General features: G+C 56.3%; 1 protein-coding gene across 4 annotated transcripts; it reads left to right on the forward strand.

Moving 5' to 3' along the window:
* Positions 1 to 69: 69 nt before the first annotated feature.
* LOC116546625 (papilin-like) lies at positions 70 to 14,967 on the forward strand. 4 transcript variants are annotated; one of them, XM_032272818.1, is made up of 13 exons: positions 70 to 697; positions 5,435 to 5,550; positions 6,442 to 6,502; positions 6,864 to 6,966; positions 9,616 to 9,746; positions 10,532 to 10,655; positions 11,104 to 11,184; positions 11,290 to 11,462; positions 11,640 to 11,763; positions 12,260 to 12,386; positions 13,353 to 13,560; positions 14,179 to 14,279; positions 14,468 to 14,967. In XM_032272818.1, exons 1-13 carry the CDS (start codon positions 623 to 625, stop codon positions 14,922 to 14,924), a joined length of 1,881 nt encoding a protein of 626 aa, XP_032128709.1. In that variant the 5' UTR covers positions 70 to 622; the 3' UTR covers positions 14,925 to 14,967. The 4 variants fall into 4 exon arrangements, with proteins under 4 accessions (XP_032128709.1, XP_032128712.1, XP_032128711.1 ...); XM_032272821.1 differs by having other exon boundaries at positions 14,097 to 14,279; positions 14,468 to 14,843; XM_032272820.1 differs by lacking the exon at positions 11,640 to 11,763 and having other exon boundaries at positions 14,097 to 14,279.
* Positions 14,968 to 16,190: the final 1,223 nt, after the last annotated feature.

Genomic DNA, 16,190 nt, shown 5'->3' on the forward strand with positions numbered 1-16,190 from the left:
ACACACACTGCACAGTGCATACTCTACACCACACACACACTGCACCATTCACACTACACCACACACTCTCTGGTGCACACACTACACACACTGCACTACATACATACACTGGTTATGGAGGCTGCCTATGGAGCTTCCCCGTGCAGAGAAATGCTGGCTTGGGTTTAAAATGGGATATAATTAACATTTTTAGAGCATTTGAGTTTTAAAAGTGTCTTCAGAGACTTGATTTTTAAAAAGTCTTATTAGGGGATTTTAAACAACTGATGTAATAGCTTTTTTAAAAGGAATCTTGGTGAATTAAAATAGCGAGTCTAATTACTCGGATTCTGAACTCCCTGTTTTTTAACCACAAAAAAGGTATTTTTAATTGCGCCCTCGTTTTTTTCCCCCACTGGAACCCTGAAACAAGTTGTTCCTGAACTTCTGCCAGTTGCGGATGGGCCGTTTCTCGCTCACGTGTTGAGCTGCCAGGCGGGGCGTGCGCACACTGTGTTCTCTGCTGCGCGCCCGGTGGTCCCGGTGCGGGTCTCCTGGTCACCTGTGGGCCACTGGGAGGGACGCGCCCACACGCTCCGGCCGCGCCCTGGACAGCTGCGGGGCGGTGGGCCGCTCCAACACCATGCGTCTTCTGCAGGCTGAGATGCGTTTGCTCCTGCTCCTGCTGCTGCTGCTCGCTCCAGCGCCCGGGTCCTCGGTGAGTGCAGCCCTGCCCCGCCCCCGGGAGGACTCTGCCGGGGAGGCGCAGGCGGGGACGCGCGGGCCCGCAGGCTGCGTTCCCAGGAAAGGGGTGATGTCTGGGAAGACGGGCTGGGAGGAGGCGAACCCGTACCGCTGAGCTCCTTGAGAAAGGGCTGGGCCCTTCAACCGGCTGGCTAGGGTGACCAGAACTGCCCGCCTGGCCTCTGGCGCAGTTTGTTGGGGTGGCACCTTCCCAGGGCTTCCCTCCTTGAGAAGGTGGTGGGAGCTCTCCAGAGCTGGGTGGTCTTCCAAGGTGGAAGGACAGGTTGGGGGCAATGCTGGGGCCAGCCAAAGTGCAGGGCTGGGTGGCCCATCCCACCAGACACCTGTCTTCTGCCTGGAGCAGAACACGGCTTCCCCTAAGCTGGGGTGTTTGGACCTAGAGGTTTGAGTGCCAGTTTTTTTCCTTTCCCCTTGGGGTAGCACCTAGGGCAGGGCTGTCCCTTGGAACCTTCTGAGATGGTGGAACTGTTCTGTGTCTCTGCTGTCCAGTAAGTAGCCCCTATGTTCAGTGAGCACTTGCAATATAGATGAAATGAGTTTTAATTTCACTTGACTTTAATTTAAATTTATTTTTAAATTGTTTAAATATTTATTTATTTTTGAAACACAGTCTCACTATGTTGCCCAGGCTGGAGAGTACTGGCATGGTTTGGGCTCACTGTAATCTCCACCTCCTGGGATTAAGCAATTCTTCTGCTCAGTCTCCTAAGTAGTTGGGACTCCAGGCGTGTGCCACGGCGCCTGGCCATAATTAATTTAAACAGTCACACGTGGCTAGTGGCTACCGTATTAGACTGCAAATTGAGACAGTGGACACAGGAAGCTGGATGGGGTCAGAGCTGCTGTTTCATTAACAGGGGCCCAAAGGCCAGGGCTCTCTGGAGAAGGTCCCTGGATCTTGAGGATGCACAGGGAAGCTTCTAGACCACAGGTCCCACCTTTGGGGAGGAGAGGGTCTGTAGAGTTGGGTGCCACCCTGGCTCAGTGCCTGGGAGAATAGAAGCCACAGAGGCACCTGGGCCCTGTCCTACTCCAGAAGAAATCTCCCAGGGTGACCCACAGCCCTGCCCACCCCTCTGTGAGGTGGGTGGGAGGTAAGAGAGGAAGGATCCCTGTGAAAGGACCCAAACTATTTTCTGCCTTGGGGAGGGCAGGGGAAATGCCACGTCTGGCATCTGTGGGTGGAGGCTGAGAAGGGCATCTCTGCAGGGGTGTGTAGGGCAGGCAGGATAGATGGCAGCGGTGGGCATCTGGCATTTCTCCAAGAGCCCTGTGAACCCAACATGGGCCACAGCTGGAGTGGTGGGTGGGCCAGCGCCAGCCTTTTTCATGTCCTCTCCACTACCTGCCAGCTTCCCACAGTCCCCTCTGCCACCCCATGAACCTAGCTCCATAATGCCACTCTCAGGTCCTTCAGCATGTGCTTGTGGCCCAGCTGCATGAAGGCCAAAGCCCAGGTGGAGGGGGCAGCCGGACAGTGTCCAGGCCCTGGGATTAAATCCAGAGCCACCACAGCAGCTGCGTGACCCTAGGCAAATCATCAAGCCTTAGATTGCTCTAATTTGGGGGTAATAATACCCACCCCAGAGGCTGTCATGCAGATGAAACAAATCAAGGTTTCCAAAGCGCCCTGGGTCCTATTAAATCCTTTCTTCCTTAGAAACGCCCTGAGTAAGGCTGGGCATGGTGGCTCACACCTGTAATCCCAACACTTTGGGAGGCTGAGGTGGGTGGATCACGAGGTCACGAGATTGAGACCATCCCGGCCAACACGGTCAAACCCTGTCTCTACTAAAAATACAAAAAATTAGCCAGGCATGGTGGAGCACACCTGTAATCCCAGCTACTTGGGAGACTGAGGCAGGAGAATCAATTGAACCTGGGAAGCGGAGGGTGCAGTGAGCCAAGATTGCGCCATTGCACTCCAGCCTGGATGACACAGTGAGACTGACTCAAAAAAACAAAAACAAAAACAACACCCTGCATAGCCCCTGAGCCTCAGGTGGGGCTGGGCATGGCCTGGGCTGAGAACTCTTCTCACCCTGCCCTCTATGAGTCTGCAGGGGGCGTGGCCGCACTCACAGCTCCCCTGCCTCCCTCCGTCACTGGAGCAGGAGCCACCCTGTCGAGAACCTTCTCTGGATCACTTAGTGCTGCCAGGGGTCAGCCTGAACAGAATGAGTAGATGAATCAAGGTGGCGGCCTGCGTGTTCCTGGGCCTCAGCCTCTCTTCCATCTGCACGTGGATGTGCATGCATTCTGTCTCACACACACACACACCACGCTGGGCAGTTGATTCCTCGGGAAATAGTGTGCAGCAGGAAAGGGGACTCCTGAGTGACTCCAGGTGGGAGTTGGAGGAGGCATGGGCGGGGCTCCTAGAGCAACTTGAGACAGGTGAGGACAGGCCCCAGGTGAGGCTGGATCAGCTCATTCCAGCTTCACACCACGTTGGGCAGTTCATGGTTTGAGTAATTACAGAGCAACAGTGTGCTCGTGTTGCCTGTGGCTGAAGGTGCTTTCCTTCCTCAAGAGACAGTGTGGAGTGCGTGAACAGGGCACAGCTCGAGGGTGGGATGGGATGGGCTAGGGCTCCTGGCTAGTGAACACCTCCCTCACAGGGGCCTCACAGGTGCTGGGCACAGGAAACAAGAAGGTATTCTGGAAACAGCACGCCCATTAGGGGGCCCTTGTTCAGGTCAGTCCTGCCCCCTCCTTATCCTGATGGCCAGGTGGTGGCTCCATGGCAGGGGTTGTTGCCTTGGCCACACCAGTACACCAACCCCAGCTGCGGAGAAGGGTGGATTTTGCTGGTTGCTGTGCCAAGAAGCCAAGAGACATCCAAACAGGCCTTGGTCAGAGGGTAATTGACAGCCAGGCCCGGGCCAGCAGCTAAGAAAGAGCCATTCCTGAAGACCTCTCCTGAATACCTAAAATGTGGGATGAGGCTGCGTGTGGGGCGGGGGCTGCTAGAATCCCACCTGCGACTGCAGGGAGTCCTTTTCTCTGGAAAGTCACCCTCAACACTCAGTATCTGCCCTTGTGAAACTGAAACTTGATCCAAGTAAATTTCAGTTTAACTTTCATTGAGAGAACACTTTGAAGTTTTGGCTCACGGTTTTGAAAGCTTAGAGATTTTTGTCCCAGTTAGAACTGAAGGAGTAGATGATTTTACAAAGCGAAAGCTAAGAGCTTTCGTCCGGCCAGCACTTCTTCTTGGTTGTGTGTGTGGTTCGGCAAGCTTAGCGTGGTTTGTTCTGATTCAGGGTTCTAGGTTTGTAATAAGACCAGGATAACTCAATGTTTGGCACAGGGATGTTAGAGGTTAGTAAACCTCCTTCCTCACCTGCGGAAGCTGCTCTGGGCTCACCACGGAGGGAAGGGCCCGCTTTTCTATGTGACCACTGAGCTCTTTCTTTGAAAAGTGGGAATGGTATTTTTCCTTGAGATTCTTATGTGGTAATACTCTAAAAAAAAGTCCCCTTCCAGCAAATGTTTGCATGTACACCATATGCCTCCTGGCAAAATTGTGAAGTTACATCTAATTCCTGTCTAACCCTGTAGGGAATCATCTAGTGTCTTATTTGATTCCCCCAGGGAGGTGGGGGCACAGCCCCGGCAGGGGAGCAGAGGCCTGCAGTGAGGCTGGCTGGCCACTGTGCCCACTTCTTCCTCTGTGGCTTCCTCTCTCTGCCTCACTTTTCTCATCCATGCAATGGGATCTGTTGGGTTGTGAGGATGAAATGAGATTATGTGTGTGGCATGTGGATTTCTGATGCCAGCTGCAAGGGGTCCGATCTCTCTGGTAGGAAAGTGTATCTGTTAGGATCATAATCCTGTGTGGCATCCCAAGTTAACAGTTCTTCAACAAGACAGACATGATTCCTCTCTCATGTAAACACCCAGGAGTTGGAAGCCTGGGCCGATTCTGTCGCACAACATCCTCCAGGCTCTAGAGTCTTTTCTATCTTTGCTTCACTGTTTGAAGCCTCTATTTCCAAGTTACTTCACAGTCTAAAAGGCTGCTGCAACTCCAGCCATCACATCTGCTTTCCAGACAGCCTAAAAGAGTACAGAAGGAAGAAGAAAAGGACAAATGCTCATGCAGCCTCTCTTAAGGAGGTTACTAGCGGCAGCTGCCCAATGCTCACAGTTATAGCTCACTAACGAGAACTAAGTGACGTAGCCAGTTAGCTGCAGGAAGTCTAAAATGTATTTTTTTTTAAATTTTGGGCAGCCAGGCACCCAGCTGAGTCAAGTTTTCAAGGGTTCTTTGACAATGGGAGGAGGGGATGAATATTGGGGTACTCCTGGGAGTCTGCCACAGATTAGCAGGATCCCCCCATGTTGTTTCCCTTTTTAGGGCCTCCTCCCCTACATCACTGTTAACCCACAAATACCTGGGCCCTCAAACTGCCCGTGGCTGTGGGGTCCCTCACTCCAGTGGCCCCTAAAACTCCAAACTCTTCCCAGCTGCCTCTCAGCTCCTTATGAGGAAAGCAGGCTAATTCTGAAAAGGAGTATGTTTTGGGGTGCCAGGCAGTGTTGCCAAGTCCTAAAGGCTGGCCCCAGAAGGGAGAATCCCAGGCTCCTTGATGGGTGGGGAGTGTTTTTAGGCAGAGCGCCCGTGGGGCCCCCGGGGCTCAGGCTCTGAGTTGGCACTGCTGATGCGTGGTCCTGTCTTCTGCAGGCTCCCAAAGCGAGGCGGCAGAGTGACACCTGGGGACCTTGGGGCCAGTGGAGCCCCTGCAGCCGGACCTGTGGAGGGGGCATCAGCTTCCAGGAGCGCTCCTGCTACTCCCAGAGGTAGGAGAGATGAAAATGGTCTGGCTTGTTAAAAGAGGGCAGGAGCAGGAGATGCTGGCGTCTGAGTGGCGGGCTGGGTGATCATGGCCTAGGCCAGCCGTGGCCACACCAGCAGAACCCACCAAGCAGCATATTCATTCTGGAAGCAACATCAGTGCAGCACAGGACATCAAACAATTTCCCAGGGCCTTCCACTCGGGGCTGGAGCACACGTGCTGCCTGTGGCCTGCCCCCCACCCCTCTCCGGCTCTTGATGCTGCACCTGCCTGTTGTATTGCAGGTGCAGTCAATTTCGGTGGAATTAGTGAATAATCTTCAACCGGCAATTCCCAACTCCTGTGGTTTCTTTGCCGAGTATAGATGTTCCCCACTTCAAGCGGTTTACTAAGTGCTTGCTGTGTGTGCTGCAGTCTAGCAGGGTCAGTGGAGGAGGTGGGGCACAGAAGAAGGGGTCGTGAGGCTCCTCTGTCCCGGTTTGTTAAGGGGTTGCTCCTGAGAACCCTATGTGAGGAGGAAGAGAGACCAGGAATTATTCTAAGAGCCTTATACTGATGTCCTGCTTAGATGGCAGGATGGCGGTACCAGGTGGGTGGGTATTACATCTCAGGCACCTCGGGTCTTCTCTGGGAATCTGCCTTAAGAGGCAGTGGAGTGGTCCTGCCTTAAATCTACAGGGTGGTGGAGCGCTGAGTCCTGCTTTTCCCGAGTACCAACACGGGCCGCCCACGGCCACCCAGGGAATTCATGGGGTGGGGGCGGGGGGCACCCTCTCACCTCGCTGCTCCCACTGGAGAGTCTCGCAGAAGTTGAGGCCTGCAGGGAGCCCAAGGACAGGGGTTGGGGACGTGAGCTCTCAGGCTAGTCTGCGTCTTCCCGGTGCTCTGGTCGTAGGAGAGATGGAGGCTCCAGCTGCGTGGGCCCCACCCGGAGCCACCGCTCTTGTCGCACGGAGGTAAAGCCCATGGGGCGCGGGCGAGGGCACCAGCTCCCCAAGCCCCTCCCGGCCGACGTCCCCACCTGGATGCCCGCCCCTGGCCTGGGCTGCTCGGTTATCCCAGCCTGGGGTCCTCCTGCCTGTCCACAGCAGGGCTGTGTGGGGACCCTGCACCCCCACCCCCGGGGGACTGGCCTTGCCCTCCCCAGCCTCAAGCACTTGGAGGTGCGCGCATGGGAGATGGGGCGGGGTGAGGGGGGAACTTCACCTCCGGAGGCTCAGACGGGCCGGGTGAGGGAGACTCCCGGGCTTCCTGGGCGGTGGGCGGACCTCGGACTCCGCCTCCTGGACCCCGACTTCCCCTCCGCCCGCCCCGCAGAGCTGCCCCGACGGCGCCCGTGATTTCCGGGCCGAGCAGTGCGCGGAGTTCGACGGCGTGGAGTTCCAGGGGCGGCGGTACCGGTGGCTGCCCTATTACGGCGGTGAGCACGGTGGGACTCCCTCTCCCGGGGTCTCTTGTAGACGTTGATGCCACAGTTCCTATTGCCGTATTATAGAGGCGTTGTCAAACATACACATTTTTAGAGACAGGGTGCTGGGATTGCAGGTGCTGTGGCTCACAGTATACAGGGAATCTCCTAGACCACAGGACCCACCTTCCGGGAGAGATGGAGGCTTGAGTGCAGCAGTGCCATGTCGGCTGAGCAGCCCCGACCTCCCAAGCTCAATCAATCCTTCCACCTCAGCCTCCCAAATAACTTTTTTAAAAATACGGAATGCTTCATAAATTTGCCTGCTTAGGGGTCAGGGACTGTGCTAATCTCTTATCATTCTAGTTTTAGTATATGTGCTGCCAGAGCCAGCATGTGTCAAATACACCATGAATCAACCCGTAAAGAATCACCAGTACCCTGCTCCCCCGCCCCCACATGCCCGTGGCAACCCGATGGCAGCCATTTTGAGGTCTTTCCATCCTTTCTCCCCTTAGGTATGTACATTTTCAAACAAAGCTATGCTATATCTGCACCATTTTGAGCCTGTTTTTGCTCAGTCTGCTGTGGGAAGCGTTCCTCCTGTCACAGAGAGACGGAGGTGGGGAGCACCAGGAGCAGTAGGAATGGTATCACCAGGTCATCCTGGAGGAGGGGTTGGAAGGACCTTGGTACACCATGACCTCATTTACCGAGGATCAGGGGCCAAAGGAGATGGTCTGAGTACCTCTGAGGAGGGTATAAGTAATGTTTAGAGAAATACAGTTCAGGAAAAAAAACACCCCCATAAGCACCACCATGTATGTCATTAAGCATTTTAGATGAGTCAGAAGATTCCTCAAGACAACTCTTCTGAGTTTCTGTTTTTCCTGCTTGCTGCAAATGACCTCTGGAGACCCCATGGCACTCTGGATTCCAGATCAATGAGCACTCATATCCTCTGTGTGTTGTGGGGTTTGTGGCTTGGTGTGGCCCCAGTGGAACTCTTTAGCTTTCAGTATTCCCCCTGGATCCTGAAGTGGACACATGTCAAAAATAGAGTATATTCACATGATAGAAACATTGGAAGACAGAGGGAAGTCTAGAAAGATAGTAGAGGGATGCCATCAGTGGTGTGGAGATGACTATGATCCTATTTGCACTTTGGGGCTGTTTTAAAATGTGTATATGTTGAGATAAATATAAAAATTAAGGTTGAATGCAGTGGCTCATGTCCGTAATCCCAGCACTTCGGGAGGCCGAAGTGGGAGGATCTCTCAAACCCAGGAGTTTGAGACAAGCCTGGGCAGCATGGCGAAACCCTCTCTCTACAAAAAATACAAAGATGAGCCAGGCATGTGGGCACACGCATGTAGTTCCAGCTATTCAGAAGGCTGAGGTGAGAGGATCACTTGAGCCCAGGAAGTTGAGGCGGAAGCGAGCCAACGTCACACCACTGCACTCCAGCCCAAATGACAGAGTGAGACTTTGTCTCCAAAAGAAAAAAAAAAAAATTAAAACCAGGCCAGGTGCAGTATCTCCTGCCTGTAATTCTGGTGCTTTGGGGGGCTGAGGCAGGAGGAACATTTGAGCCCAGGAGTTTGAAACCAGCCTGGGCACTGTAGGCAGACCCTGTCTCTACAAAAGTAAAATTAGCTGGGCATGGTGGCATGTGCCTATAGTCCCAAATATTTGAGAGACTGAGACTGGAGGACCACTTGAGTCTGGGAGGTGGAGGCTGCAGTGAGCTTTGATCGTGCCTCTGCATTTCTGCCTGGGAGACAGAGTGAGATCTCATCTGAAAAACTTTAAACCCAGAAAAAAGTTACCCTCATCCTGCCCCTTTCACAAGATCACTGTTAGCATTTCATTTTCGCTCTTCTCACATTATTTTCTCCATATAGGCTTACATATTTGTATTATTGCATATTAATTACCATTTTGCATTCTGTGTTTTAAGCATCTTCCCACACCGTATAGGCTTCACAATCATCATTTGTAACTGTAAAGTCAGCATGTGTAATATTCCATTGATAGATAATTTATTTAAAGAACAGCATGTTGTGGCCGGGCGAGGTGGCTCACGCCTGTAATCCCAGCACTTTGGGAGGCCGAGGCGGGCAGATCACCCGAGGTCAAGAGTTCGAGACCAGCCTGGCCACCATGGTGAAACCCCGTCTCTACTAAAAGTACAAAAAGTAGTCAGGCGTGGTGGTGTGCACCTGTAATCCCAGCTACTCAAGAGGCTGAGGCAGTAGAATCGTTTGAACCCGGGAGGCAGAGATTGCAGTGAGCCGAGATCGCACCACTGCACTCCAGCCTGGTGACAAGAGCAAAACTCCATCTCAAACAAACAAACAAAAACCCTGTTGTAACCACTTCAGCCGTGGGAAATAATGCTGAGGTAGACTTCTTTAAGTGCTTCACTTTGTGCTGATTCTGGGATTTTTTTCCTCAACTTGATCCTTAGAGGTACGACAGATTCATGGAGACTGTCCCTTCTCCTTGGGATGGGGCAGGGATCTGTGCCCCCCACCCCACTGTGGGGGCTGCTGCGGGCCTTTCTGACCCCCCACTTCCCTGTTGCGAGGGCAGGCCTTGGGCCCTGGGTTGGCCATCATCCAACCTCAGAATCTCAGTCTTGCTTCCTGCCTACTCCAGCCCCAAACAAGTGTGAACTGAACTGCATTCCCAAGGGGGAGAACTTCTACTACAAGCACAGGGAGGCCGTGGTCGATGGGACGCCCTGCGAGCCTGGCAAGAGGGACATGTGTGTGGACGGCAGCTGCCGGGTGAGTAGTGCCCCAGTGCCTCCCCTGCCTCGGGGCTGGCTGCGGGCTCAGTACGGGTGTTTCCCTGTCCATCACCCACAGGCCCAGGTAGCTGCCATGAACTTGGTGCCTTCTCAAGTTATCAGGACACCAAGCCCAGCTCCTGGTGTCCCTTGCAGCCATCACAGATGCCCTGTGGCCCCTCGCTTTCATCCTTGGAGAATGCTAGCCCCACAATGAGAGAAACCCTCTGGGTGGCAGAAACCCAGCTAAAACTGACTTCAGAAAAACAAACAGCGAGGGGCGGCCGTAGGTGCATGAATGAAGTGCTGCTCGGCTTTCCTCTCTGTGGGTCCAGCATCAGATCAGGCTGGTTCTTTCCAGGAGGCGTGGAGGTGGCCTCCAGCTGCTCTGGGCTTCTCTGGCAGCCTGGCCACTCCCAGGGAAAGGGGGCCTCGTTCTCAGGAGCTCCAGCCACCAGGGGTTGCCTCTGGTTTGTCTTGGCTTGGGACTTACCCTGAACCACTCCGACCTGCCCAAACCCACATTTGGGGGAGCTCCATTCAGACTCTGCAGAAGAGAGGTTTCCCTAAAGGAAAACGGCATCATTACCAGACGAGGGGAGATGGGAGTTGAGCAGACAGATAAGTGATTGTCAGCCACAGGCCAGTCCCCTCGTGACTGAACCACTCCTGACCACCCTGTTCTGCCTGGGCTGTGCGGGTGCTGGGGTTAGGATGCGATGGGGCCCAAGCCTGACATGGCCATGATGCCATCTCCCATGCCTCCTGCATCTCTGCCCCCAGGTTGTTGGCTGTGACCACCAGCTGGACTCGTCCAAGCAGGAGGACAAGTGTCTGCAGTGTGGGGGTGACGGCACGACCTGCTACCCCGTCACAGGCACCTTTGACGCTAATGACCTCAGCCGAGGTGGGGGTGGTTCCAACAAAGGGCTGTTGCCTGCCCCTTCTTTGCCTGTCCCTGCTCCGGCCTAGGCTCCAGGCCAAGTGGCCCTCATGGCACCGGAAGGCTCTGACCATATCAGGTCACATCTGAAAGGCCCCTGTGGGCTTCGGACCCTTGCCCACTCATGCAGTCCACCTCCCTCTACCACTGCCTGGATGCCCTCCCCATCCCTTCCCTCTCTCAGTCTGCTCCAGGTGCCCTGAACTTTCTGCCACCCTGGCTTTTGCACAGCAGCTTCCTCTGCCAGGGTTACCGTTCCCAGCAGCTCGGCCCTGCCTGCTCCTGCGTATCCTCTTGCTCCCATTCTGTGCTGCATGGCACTGGAGTCCTTGGGGGCTGCCCTTTCCTGTCATTTGAGGGTGCCAGGGTGGGGTAGCTCAGCACCTCTAGCCGGCATCTCTGCCCCCACCAGGCTACAACCAGATCCTCATAGTTCCCATGGGTGCCACCAGCATCCTCATCGAGGAGGCTGCTGCCAGCAGGAACTTTCTGGGTGAGAGCCTGCGTTGGGTCCTGGGCAGGTTTGGGGCTACAGGGGGAGGTGCCGTGCTGCCTGCCCCCACCACTCTGGCTGACTGAGGCCGTCTCCTCTGCGCAGCCGTGAAGAATGTTCATGGGGAATACTACCTCAATGGGCATTGGACCATCGAGGCAGCCCGGGCCCTGCCGGCAGCCAGCACCATCCTGCATTATGAGCGGGGTGCTGAGGGGGACCTTGCCCCCGAGCGGCTCCATGCCCGGGGCCCCACCTCGGAGCCCCTGGTCATTGAGGTAAACAGGGCTGTGGGGAGAGAGGGCAAGTGGGCAGCACGTGGTCCCCAAGAGGCTGCCAAGCTCTGCAATGGGGGTTGAGTGGCTCTGGGCCTGTGGCTGGCAGGGGCTGTGGGGCTGTGGAGGTTGTGGAGTGCCCCCCAGCAGCAGACCCCAACCAGGACCCTCCCGTGGCAGCTCATCAGCCAGGAGCCCAACCCCGGCGTGCACTACGAGTACCACCTGCCTCTGCGCCACCCCGGCCCCGGCTTCAGCTGGAACCATGGCTCCTGGAGTGACTGCAGCGTGGAGTGTGGCGGAGGTGCGGGCGTGGATGGCAGTGGAGGGCATGGCCCTGTGTGCCGGGCCACGGCCATGGTGGGCAAGTCACAGCCCTCTCTTCAAAGGCAGTCCCTTGCGGGGAGATGGACAAGTAGGCGAGAAATCTCTGTATTATGGGCGTCACTTTGAGGAAAACCCAGCAATCTGGGGACTTCATGAAGGACCCCAGCCTAAACGAATAGAACCTGAGGGGGCTTCCCAGAGGCAGTGGCCTCTCATAGGAGACACACTCCATCAGGAGCGGAGGCGGGGCCTGGGGTCAGTGATCAGGGGCCAGAGCAGGGCTCTGTCATTCACAGAGAAAACTCTGAGGCTCAGTTTCCTCATCTGTCAATTGGGGATGATGTGGCACCTGCCTCAGGGGGTCATCTGAGACTGAATGGGGATGAGCTGCGGGGTGAGTGCAGGATGGCCTCGGGAAGGTGCTTGATGAATGTTGACTGGTGGCTGCCCACCGCGGCTGGGCCTCTGCACAGGTCACCAGTCCCGCCTGGTGTTCTGCACCATTGACCACGAGGCCTACCCAGACCACATGTGCCAGCGCCAGCCACGGCCGGCTGACCGCCGCTCCTGCAACCTTCACCCTTGCCCGGAGACCAAGCGGTGAGGCCTTGCCAGCCCCTCTACCCGTGATGGGGTCCCAGAACTTGGGTGGGAAGGGAACAGGGCTTCCAAGCTGCTGTAGGTGTAGGACAAAGAGTTGGGGGGTCCAGGGCTCCCCACGCCGTGGCCGGGGGGTGGGGGAGCTGGCAGCTATTCCTGAAGGAGGCAGAGAATGGGCCTGAGCCCAGGGCTGGTATCTCTGCCCTCTCATGACCACGAAGTACTCAACGCCCACACTGGTGGCAGGAGGGTTTGGGAAGGTTCCAGAGGTCCCTGTCTGTCTGAGCCAGCGGAGGACTTGGCTCAGCAGATGCTGATGGGTGGGCCAGGGGTCGGGCCCATGGGCCTGTTGGCATTGGCCATGCCTTTGTTCGTGCACAAAGGGCCTCTTACCTGCACCGGCCTGGAGCGTGGCACCTTGCTGGGGCCCGGCGAGTGTGTGGGAACAGGTAACCTGCAGGTCACAGGCTCCCCTCAGGGCTGGCTCCACCCCATCACCGCCTGGCATTGGTGGCAGCGGACCTCCTGGGATGGTGGCGGGCTAGGCTTTGCATGGGGCCTCAGGGCTGCTTTTCCTCTGGGTCCTTGCACGTGCGGCCTAGAGCCACTCCACGCATGGGTGAGCACAGCCTCCCCGGAGCTGCCCCTGACTAAGGTCAGGCCAAGAGGACTGGAGTCTGACTGGGAGACAGGGACCTGGCGGGAAGGAGAAAGGGGTGTGGGGTGGGGACAGGAAAGCCAGGGGGAGGCTCAGGGCTCCGAGTAGTGGGGAGCGCTCAGAGAGCCAGGCTTGGTGCTGGGATGCTAAGGAGCGCCTGAGTCCTAGTCTTTGTTCAGGCCGGAGGTTCAGAGGATGGGCTGGGGTGGGGGCCTGGGCCACCTGTGTGAGTAAGGGCTTGTGCCCCTTGGGGCTGGGATTTGGCCCGTGCTCCTGGAGCAACCTTACCTGAGTCTCCCTCCTGCCAGCTGGAAGTCAGGGCCGTGGGGGTCCTGCTCGGCCTCCTGCGGAGGAGGCTCCCAGTCCCGCCTGGTGTACTGCATCTCATCTGACGGGGCTGGCGTCCAGGAGGCGGTGGAGGAGGCTGAGTGTGCCGGGCTGCCTGGGAAGCCCCCTACCGTGCAGGCCTGCAACCTGCAGCGCTGCGCTGCCTGGAGCCCAGAGCCCTGGGGAGAGGTGAGCCCCTGGCCTGGGTGGGGCTGGTGCTGGGCCTGGGCAGTGGCAGAGCAGGCTGGGCTGTCCTCTGTGGTGGGAACTGAGGTCCTGGGAGGTAAAGTGACCTGCCAGGTCACCTCGGAAGCTTCGGCCAAGGCTGGAACCAGCAAGTACCTGGATGGCTGGCCCAGGGCTCCTCCTCTTTCTCCGGGATCCCAGGGCAGGGCAGGAAAGGCATAGGCAGGAAGAAGCTGGGTATGTTGCTTGGGGCAAGGGAGGGGCTGGCAGTGTCTAGGCTGCCAGTCATTGCTTCCAGCACCTACATATGTTCCAGTTGCAAATGGGTGGAAAACACGAATGGGCGACAACCTCAGTCTGTAGCCATGTTTCAGGCTGTGTGACCTCAGGGGGGTGACTCAGATTCTCTGGGCCTGGGAAAAACATGGGCAGTTGAGTGCTGTCCGCCTCCACACCAGGCTGGCAGGCTCCTAGCTGTCCAACCTGGCGTGGCTCCTCGGCACGGGGGGCGCTCCTTTCTGACAGCCCTGTCCTTACAGTGTTCTGTCAGCTGTGGTGTCGGCGTCCGGAGGCGGAGTGTCACTTGCCGGGGTGACGGGGGTTCTTTGCTCCATACCGCAGCATGCTCCTTGGAAGACCGGCCACCTCTCACTGAGCCCTGTGTGCATCAGGACTGCCCCCTCCTCAGTGACCAGGCCTGGCATGTTGGCGCCTGGGGTCTAGTGAGTGCTCTCCACCCCCCACCTGCTACCTGACCCGGCATGTGGCTGCACCCGAGCGCCATCCTTGGATTTGACCTGTACCACTGGGCACCTTCCCCTGCCTCTCTCCATGTGGGTCCTCACCCCCACCCCCACCATTACCCTCACCCTCATCCTCAGGGTCTCTTTCTCCCACCCGTGGGCCTCAGTGCTCCAAGAGCTGCAGCTCGGGCACTCGGAGGCGACAGGTTATCTGCGCCATTGGGCCGCCCAGCCACTGTGGGAGCCTGCAGCACTCCAAGCCTGTGGACGTGGAGCCTTGTAACACACAGCCCTGTCATCTTCCCCAGGGTAAGGACAGGAGGCCAGGGAGGAGCCTGGCCCCACCTCTCTCTCCCTCGATATATACCCAGCAAGCACGACCTGCCTCGGGGCTTCTGCCTGCACCATGTCCTCCCTCTGGACCCTGCTTCCCCCACATCTCCCCGCGCTGAAGCCTTTGCCATCCTTAAGGCCTGCCTCGCGTGCAGCCCACCAGCCAGCCTTGCTTTCCTCCACCCAGCAGTAGCATGCTCCCTGCCCCTCCGGCCCTCACTGTATGCTGTCATTTCTGTGGGACACTTAGATTTGTTTCCTTGTGCTGCGCGTGGTGGCTCATGCCTGTAATCCCAGCAGTTTGGGAGGCTGAGGTGGGCAGATCACCAGGTCGGGAGATTGAGGCCATCCTGGTCAACTTGGTGAAACCCTATCTCTACTAAAAATACCAAAAAAAAAAAAAAAAAAAATTAGCTGGACATGGTGGCACATTCCTGTAATCCTGGCTACTCAGGAGGCTGAGGTAGGAGAATCACTTGGAACCAGGGAGTTAGAGGTTGCAGTGAGCCAAGATCGTGCCACTGGACTTCAGCCTGGCAACAGGAAGAGACTACGTCTCAAAAAAAAAAAAAAAAAAAAAAAAGATTTGTTTCCTTGTGCTGCTGTGGTTGTTTATGGCTTGTTAGACCTACTCACTATAAGCTTCTTGAAGAGCAGGTCCCCAACTTCCACATTCCTCTTTACACCACCATAGAGCTTACACAGCTAGGTACTCAGTGAATGTTTGTTGAATGACTGAGTGCTGAGAGAGGGAGGCAGTCCAGGAAGGATTGTCTTCCACATGCTGCTGCTGCCTCTGTTTTCTTTCCGTCATCGCCATCCTGCTGTGAAAGGAGCCTTACAGGCATGAGGACCTGCTGGAGAAAGGGCACTGAGGCCAGTGTTTGCTTGGTGTGTGGATGCCACATTGAGGAAGGGTGTGGGTTGTGGCTGAGCTGGGGATGGCGCTAGAGAGGTGGCCTTCTGATACTGCAGGGAGGCATGTTTGGCCTTGACTCACTTGTGCTGGGGACTCTCAAGTGATTCTCATGCCTCAGCCTTCTGAGTAGTGGGACTACAGGTGTGCACCACCATGCCCAGCTAATTTTTAAAAAAATTTTGTATTCTGAACTGTAGGGACCTTGAGGTGAGGGAAGGCAGAATTTCTATGAGCCATGTTACGGGGAGGCTAAGAACCAGTGGCCTCAGAGTCAACATCAGACTTAGGTTCCGATCTGTAAGTTGTGTGGCGTTGGCAAGTGCTCCGCCTCTGATTCTCAGTTTGCACATCTGGACAGTGGGGCTAAGAAGAGTGACTTTCCAGACTTGCGGTGGGTCATGTGGCACCATGCCTTAGCATGTGGAGTGCTTGCTAGGTGGGAGGTGGGAAAGTAGTGGTAGTGAGGCTGTGCTGGGACTCACTGACCATCCGCAGGGGCCCTGGTGCCTCAGCCGGGGCCTGGTCCTTTGGGCTCACCAGCGGGAGAGCCGTGGACACTCAGGGTCCAGCTCTGCGTGGAGCCAGTCTGTTCCCCAGGGCCTTGTTGGCTTCTAAAAGAGTTGGTCTTAAGCCTATCC

The sequence above is a fragment of the Sapajus apella genome, unplaced genomic scaffold, assembly GCF_009761245.1.
Source record: "Sapajus apella isolate SASKATOON/1434 unplaced genomic scaffold, GSC_monkey_1.0 scaffold1145, whole genome shotgun sequence".
Lineage (NCBI taxonomy): Eukaryota > Metazoa > Chordata > Mammalia > Primates > Cebidae > Sapajus > Sapajus apella.